Source organism: Monodelphis domestica, chromosome 6 (genome assembly GCF_027887165.1).
Source record: "Monodelphis domestica isolate mMonDom1 chromosome 6, mMonDom1.pri, whole genome shotgun sequence".
NCBI classification, from domain to species: Eukaryota; Metazoa; Chordata; class Mammalia; order Didelphimorphia; family Didelphidae; genus Monodelphis; species Monodelphis domestica.
Genome location: NC_077232.1, coordinates 8,993,800 through 9,001,811, shown reverse-complemented (window position 1 = coordinate 9,001,811; position 8,012 = coordinate 8,993,800). Strand labels below are relative to the sequence as shown.

The 8,012-nt window shown below is 52.5% G+C and overlaps 1 protein-coding gene across 1 annotated transcript in view; it reads left to right on the top strand.

Moving 5' to 3' along the window:
- Window positions 1-585: 585 nt before the first annotated feature.
- LOC100031325 (solute carrier family 22 member 12) overlaps window positions 586-8,012 on the top strand; it is an 11,481-nt gene continuing 4,054 nt past the window's right edge. Inside the window, 10 exon segments of the mRNA XM_056801487.1 lie at window positions 586-906; window positions 1,157-1,658; window positions 2,058-2,161; window positions 2,316-2,470; window positions 4,798-4,854; window positions 4,857-4,931; window positions 4,934-4,964; window positions 5,488-5,611; window positions 7,252-7,371; window positions 7,738-7,951. Coding sequence (XP_056657465.1) covers window positions 1,257-1,658; window positions 2,058-2,161; window positions 2,316-2,470; window positions 4,798-4,854; window positions 4,857-4,931; window positions 4,934-4,964; window positions 5,488-5,611; window positions 7,252-7,371; window positions 7,738-7,951 — 1,282 coding nt within the window. The 5' untranslated portion in view covers window positions 586-906; window positions 1,157-1,256.

The following is an 8,012-nucleotide window of genomic DNA, read 5'->3' as shown; positions in this document are numbered from 1 at the left end:
CGGAAATGTATTCCGCATCATCATAAAAATCATTTTTTAAAAGGAACCTCCTATTTTCCATAGGAGAAAACTGAGGCTCAGTTAGGAAAAAGGACTTGCCCAGGGTGCCACAAATAGTAGGAAACAGCAAGATCGAAACCCAGGTCATCAGTTTCCCAGTCCTGTTCTCTTTCCACGGTGCCAAAAAGAGAAGGAAAACATAGACTTTTCACTGAAGCAAGAAGGATTGAGAAGTGGCTCAGTGGGTAGAGAGCTAGAGATAGAGACAGGAGGTCTTGGGTTCGAATCTGACCTCAGAAACTTCCTAGCTATGTGTGACCCTGGACAAGTCACTTAACCTCCATTGCCTTACTGCTCTTCTGCCTTGGAACCAATGGACAGTATTGATTCTAAGATGGAAGGTCAGAGTTTAAAAAGAACAAACAAAAAAGGGGATTGGACTGGACAGTTAAAAGAACTCCCTGGCCTTAAGGGTCATGGGACACAGGGTCAGATTAGAGAGAACAGTTCCGGCTTCTCCTGGCCTGGAGTCTTCCGGCAGACACACCCCACCAGCTGGGTAGGCAACTGGAAGGTTGTGGGTGAAATGTTCATTGACATCATCCCCTGCGCCAGGGCTGGTTAACCTCAGGGTTAACCAGGAGAGGAGCAGGACTAAACTCTGTTCCCCAAATGTAATTTAGTAACAGGGTGATCCAGGACACAGAGGCAGCTTGGCAAAATCTCCTCTCCTTGAATCTCAGCGTTCCCACGGATTACAAAGTCCAGCATTTCCTACGGGCTGACCCTCCCTCGCTTTGGGCCAGGAACCACCAGGATCCTTCTGGCCCAGGTGAACAGAGTCTCCGAGAGGGTCCTGATCCCCAAGATCTCTCCTAGACAATTGAACTCCAGCCTCAGCACCAGGTCAGTAAGTGGGAGGGTGGCTGTGAAGGTCTGGATCAGAAGGGAACAAGGGTCCAAGTCAATACCACCCAATCAGAGCGTGGTAAGATTTAGGGCTGGCCACCTAGTCTCTCGCCTTTCTTTTACAGATATGGAAACTGAGGCCCGTAGAGGGGGTATGGCTTGCCCAAGGTCACCTAGGGAGTGAGTTGGAGAGCTGGGACCAGGCCTGGGGACCTCTGATTCTATCCAGAGCTCTTTTTTTTATCAGCCACACCACACTGCATCCTGGGGCTGGTGTCTACACAAGCTTGCCTCACGCTGGACCCACCTTGTCCTTGGGTCCCTGTGGCATCCCCAGCTGGTTGCCCATGGCCTTTGCAGAGCTCCTGGAACAAGTGGGCAGCTTGGGGAGGTTTCAGATCTTTCAGATCGTCTCCCTGGTCATACCCATCATGTGTCTTACCACTCACAATCTGCTGGAAAATTTCACGGCGGCTATTCCCCCCCATCGTTGCTGGGTTCCCTTGCTGGACAATGCCAGTGCTTCTGCCCTCGTCGCCAGGGGTCTGGGTCCCGATGCCCTCCTGAGGGTCTCCATCCCCTTGGACAAACACCAGAAGCCGGAGAGCTGCCGTCGCTTCCTCCATCCACAGTGGCAGCTCTTGGAACTCAACGAATCGGCCCCAAACGCAAGTGGAGCGGGTACAGAGCCTTGCCTGGATGGCTGGGTCTATGACCGTAGCGACTTCACGTCCACCATCGTGTCCAAGGTCAGGGCTCCCTTCCCTTGTCCCTCGCTTCCTCTCTCCGAGTCCCCTCCCCTCCCCTTTATGATTCACTTAACACTCACAGAGCTGGGCACCTTCCAAATGGCTAGTTTAGGACTGAAAGGATTTCCCTCCCATCACACTCCTCCTGACCCCTTCTACTCTCAGTCTAATGGACCTAACGAGTGATGTAAAGCCTTGGGTTCGAGGTCCAGCCCTACCATTACTCCGTGTGAGCTTGGGGAAGCACTTCGCTCTCTGGGACTCAGTTTCTGTCCATGTGAAACGAAGAGGTTGACAAGATGGTTTTTGAGATCCCTCCCAGCCCTGACATCCCAGGTTCTAAGGCTTCTATGAAGTCATTTCTTTCAATTTCTGCTGTGGGCTTCCCTTCCAACGCAGTGGGATATGGTGTGCGACTGGCAATTCCTGAAGCCCATGGCTCAATCCATATACATGGCTGGCATTATGACTGGAGCTGTTATATGTGGCCCTGTCTCCGACAGGTGAGTGTTTGAGCCACTCTCGCTCCCCCCAGCTCCATCCAGATCCCTCAGCACCAGGGCCCGGAATCCTGGGGGACCCCAGCCCATCCGTCCCCGTGCCAAGGTGTCTTTGTCCTGCCTCGTGGCACCAGACTCACTTCCTGTGTCACAACAGGTTTGGGCGGAGGCTGGTACTGAGCTGGTGTTACCTGCAGATGGCCATCAGTGGCACCTGTTGTGCTGCTGTCCCCAACTTCTCCCTTTACTGCTGCCTCCGTTTTCTATCAGCCTTCGCTGTGGCTGGCATCATGATGAATACAGGGACGCTCTGTAAGTATGGCCCCATGGACCCACCTGAAACCAGGCCTCTTGGACTCCCCACAAATGTCCCTTCTTCTGTGGATTTCCCCAAGTTCTGTACCCCCTCCTCAGCTAGATGCCAGCTTTCCATCTGGTCTCATTTCCGTCCTCATACACTTCTCACCTTCTAAAATGGCATTGTTTTTTCGGTGTCCACACCTCATCTCCCATACTAGTCTGTTGTGCTCAGTTTCAATGCCCTTAGTATTTAGCACATAGTAGGTCCTCAACAAATATTTGTTGAATGACTGAATAAAAGACTAGAGAACTGCTTGATGAATACATGGAAGACTGAGACAACGAACCGATGGATGAATGAGTGAATGAATGGGTAGGTGGGTAAATGAATGAATGGATGGATAGAAGAATGGATTCATAGATGAATGGATGGATAGATGAACGGATGGGTAAATGAAATTATAGACAAATGGTTACATGCTGCTGGACACTTTAGAAGAAAGTAATTCATTCATGCTGACCAGAAATGTATTCTAATTCACCAGAAATTTATGATCTATAACCTCAACTGGGTCTTCACTGCTGCATGGCAATCCTTTTATTCTTTCAAGGACTGACTCTTTATCCTATTCTTTCATCTCTCCCCTCCCTCCTCTTGCAGAAAAACTTGACTCCTATCCTACTAAGAAAATAAGGGCCATCTGACTTTAGCATCTTCTCTCTCATTCTATATCTCAAAGACCCCAAAAGCCTTCTCTTCCCTTGCTCCAAGTTGCAATGAAGAGGTGATCCTTTCTCTTAATGAAGTTCAACTCTTCAATTGTGCTCTCCATTCCATCTCCTTTCATCTCATCCAGGACCTTGACTCCTCAATCATTCTTTTCTTCTTCTAATCTTCAATCTATCTTAATCCATTGGCTTGTTTTCCACAACCTATAATTGACTGACCTTTTCTCATTCTTCTTGACCCCTCGTCCCACTCTATATCCTTTGGCTTCTATCTTGGTTCTCCTCAGTCTCCTTGATCAGATCTATTTACAGAGGCAACTAGAGGGCATAGTGGATAGAACATTGGACTTGGAGTTAGAAAGACCTGAGCTGAGTACAAATTTGACTTCATTCTCTTATTAGCCGTATAACCTTGAGTGAGTCTTTTAGCTCCTGTCTGCCCTCAATTTCCTTATCTATAAAAGGGGATGATATTACTTATTTTAGGGTTGTGGTGAGATAACATATGCACAGCACTTTGCAAACCTCAATGTGCTTTTTAACAACTGACTCATTCATCACCCACTAACAGACGTTGCCTAAAGCCTTCTCCTCTTCTCTATGCTTTCACATTTTTTTTAAAGTTATCGGCTCTCATGAGTTTGACTATCATCCACAGAGGCAGCTCTCATATATCTATATATTTAGCCTTAACCTCTCTCCTGGACTCCTGTCTCATGTCACCAACTTTCTGCTGGACAGCTCCAAACTCTACATGTCCAAAATCCCACTTGCTATCTTTGTGCCCCAAAGTGTTCCTTTCTCTAGAATCCTCTCACTTCTACTGCAGGTACCATCTTACTCTCTGTGGTGTGCAAATTCAGGCATTCTTGACCTTTCTTCCTCAACTTCTTCCTCCTGTCCAGTTCTTGTCCATTGTCTCTCTGCAGCATCCCTGCACTACTATATTTTTCCGCTCTGTTCTCTTTATGGTCATTGCCCTAACTCAGGCCCTCATCCTCTCTCACCTGTACTATTGTAATGGACTCCTAATTGGTATTCCTGTCTCTGGCATCTCCCTGATCCTTAGCTGTCAATGAAATTCCTAAAACACACAGGTCTGATCAATCCTTTCATTCCCTATGCTCAAAAGTCTTCCCTGCTGCCTTTAGGATGAAAAACGAATGCCTCGGTTTGTCATTTAAACAGCCCACAGTTTCCTTAGTCTTGAGGGGGGGAATTGTGAGAATCAAACTGACTGCTGTGATTCAGTTCTGGAGTCAGATCAAGAGCCACCTTCTACAGCAGGCTTTTCCTTCTCCCTTCTCCCCCTTCTCCCAGTTGTAAGCTCTCTCCCTCTTGGAAGTATGTTGGATATACTTCATACTTTCTAGCCTGGTAAAGGTTGTAACCCTCCTCCTCCAAGAGAAAATGAAATCCATGAAGATAGAGACGGTTTCATTTCTGTCTTGGGACATCTCGTGCTTTGTATGACATAGATGCTTAGTAAATGTTCATCAAACTGAATTGAATTGAATGGATGGGTGACTGAGCAGATGAAAGCTTGGCTGAATGACTAAACGAGTGGATGAATAAGTTAATGAAGTCATTCTTGTGCTGTTTCCTTTCAGTGATGGAGTGGACAAAAACTCAGGCTAGAGCCAGGGTGATGACTATTAATGCCCTTGGGTTAGCTTCGGCCAGGCCTTGCTGTCGGGCATCGCGTACGCCATCCGAGACTGGTGCATTCTCCAGCTGGCTGTGTCCTGCCCTTCTTCCTCTTCTTTCTGTCTTCATGGTCAGTGCCATTAGGGCCCATTTGGAATGGATTCCTTGTAGCTAAAGCAACATGGGTGGGGAATTCCTCTCATTTGGAGAGCAGGAAGGCTGCCGCTGAGGATCCACTGAAGACCAACGCTGCTGGCTGTGTTTTGGCTGCCTACTATGGCCCAAATAGGCTATTGTTTTGCCATGAATCCCTTAGAATACCCAGAAAAGCAGAGACAACAACTGAAGATACATGCTACTTTCATTTTATAAAGGAGAAACTGAGGCTCGGTTTCACAGCTGTGGAATGGGGATAGTCAAACTGAGGTTCGAGGTAGTGGCGGAGTCAAGGCTGGTCCGAGGCTCCTTCTGCCATCGCTCATTGCCTCTCCATCCCATCTGGTACAACCAGGATGTTTTGCTCGCACCCACTGAGGTTGTTTGCTCAGAGAATACATAAGCCAGTAGGGTGGCAAGATTCCAGGATGGGCACAGGGCCATGTGGTTCTCTCCTTCAGTGTCAGCAGGGAAGGTGGATCTTGTGTGTTGAACAGGTGGCTGGCAGAGTCTGCTCGCTGGCTCATCATCACAGGCAAAATGGACCGAGGGCTCCATGAACTCAAGAAGGTTGCAAGAATGAACGGGAAGAAGGACATCAGAGACACCCTGACCATCGAGGTGAGAAGTGGGGCCGGACCCATGTCATGGACCTCCTTTCCTGTCCGTGCGGCAGCCTGGGGCAGGGCTGGGGTGGGGAAGCGCTGCCTTGGGCTCCTGGGGGGTCCTGGGCCAATTCTGCTAGACCTGCGCCTCCAAATACAAGTTCAGGAAAGAGTTGTGAGGAGCTGGGAAACATGGAGCGAGTCTCGTACTACTGCCTCGGAGCCTCAGTTTCCAAAAAAGAGCCCCGCGTTGGGAGGGACGTCAGAGGTCATCTAGTCCAAACCACTCCTGACTCTCGACCACGTCTGACAAGTGGGCATCCGGGCTCTGCATGTTCAAAGGTCTCTCTAGTGAGGGAGGGATCCACGAGCTCCCCAGCCGGTCCGGTCCGATTTCCCGCAGCCTCACTTCTCAGGAGCTTTTCAGCCTAGATCTGCCTCTGGTCACTCTCTGCCATCCGGCCTCTGGCGCAAAGTGAATGCCGAGCGGCTCCTCCCCATGGAAACGCCTCTGATATTCCATGATGCCAACGATGCCGACGCCGGCCATCGCATCTCTCCCCAGCCTTTGCTCCTCCAGGAGGAACATCTCCAGCTTCTCGTGGCTTAAGCCCCGTAACCTCCCTGGCTGGCCCCTTCAGAGGCCCTCCGGCGTATCAATCAACCAACCATTCTGAAAATGCCTTCGCTGTGCCAGGGACGGGAGGGGCACTGCCTGCCCCCAGGGAGCTCACAGCGGAGAAGGGAGGAGCCCTTCCAGCTCGACACCCATGACAAAGCTGTACTGAGCCCAGAGGGAGATCGCAGCCCGGCCTGGGGGGTGGCAGCTCTCCACATGGATGGCACTGCCTCAGCTTTGAGCTATCTGCAGGGGAAGATGCTGAACTAGAGGCTGTTCATCCAGACCTCTTCTAGGCCTGAAGATGAAGTCTTAGGCAGCCCAGGAATCGCTCCTGTTTCTATCACGCTTCGCCTCACTTTACACATGGGGAAACTGAGCACAGGCGGCGGGGTTGGTAACCCAATCCTGACCGTCCATGCTCTAAGGGATAGAGGATTGGAACCCAAGCACCCTGGATCTCAATCCAGTGCTTCTGGGCCTCTAATGGAGGCTCGCAGGTCTCAGGGGCCCCAGACTCTCTCTGTCGTCCGTCCTGCTCCTTTCCTACCCCTCTCTCCACTTCGGCTACCAGTTTTCCCCAAGACAGGAGGGCACCACGTTCTTTACAACGCAGTGCCCCTGGTGGGCAGGGATCGCAGGCTCAGAGACTTAGTGCAGGCCCCATGGCTTCATTGGACAGATGGGGAAACCGAGGCCCACGTAGTGTAGCAACTGGCCTAAAGTCATGGAGGTTGTAAGTATTCGAGGTAGAATTTGAACCCAGGTTTCCCCGCCGCTCTGGGCCTGTTCGCTGCTGCCTGGTCTTTACTGAAGGATGGTAGAGAGGGAGCTGGAGTCCAGGGGACGGGAGACTGGGGGACGGGCAGCCGATCTGATCCTGCGTGATCGGAGCTAGAAGGGATCGTGAACCCCCGCTTTTCAGAGGAAGGAGCCGAGGCCCAGAGAAGGAGCAGAGAAAGCGGGAGCCGCCTCTCCCAGGCCCCGGCCCTGGGGCTCCTTCTCTCCTGGGGCTGACCTCGTGTCTCCCTCCGCAGACCGTGCTAGGCGCCATGCGGGAGGAGCTGGCGGCCCCGGAGACGCAGCGGCCCTCCGTGATGGACCTCTTCCGAACCCCGGAGCTGTGCAGGCCGCTTCTGCTGCATGCTCTCCGTCTGGTGGGTGCCGCCGCGGGGGGGGGGGGGCTCCTCCCGGGGGCGGGGGGGGGGCACAGCCTGCTCAGCTGGGAGGAGGCGCACCCGAGCCCTCGCCCCCGGGCCAACCTGGCGGGACTGCAGATCGGGGTGCCCAAGCCGGGAGCGACTCCCCCAGAGCAGAACATCAGAGGGGGTGGGGAGGGGTCTCACGGACCAAGAATGGCTCCCCGAGGCTGGGAAGGGGTTTGGGATGAAAAAACCAGCCAGTTGTGGGGGCTGCGGAGCCTCAGAACCCCAACTGTCAGCGCCAGAAGGGAGGGGACCCCTCAGCAGGGGCATGTCGGCTGCCGAGGACCCCATCGCTCCAGGGGCCGCCTCTCTCCCCAGGTTTGCCTTTGGCTTCACCTTCTACGGTCTGGCCCTGGACCTGCAGAGCCTGGGGAGCGACATCTTCCTGGTCCAGGTACTCTTCGGGGCCATCGACATGCCCAACAAGATGGGCGCCTTCTTCGCCATGAACCGCCTGGGGCGGCGCCTCACCCAAGCGGGATCCTTGATCCTGGCGGGTCTCTGCATTCTGGCCAACACGATGGTGCCCAGGGTGAGCCGGGGGCGCCCAAGCCCTGCCCCTGCTGTAGGCTCCCTGCCAAGCAGGGCTCCAA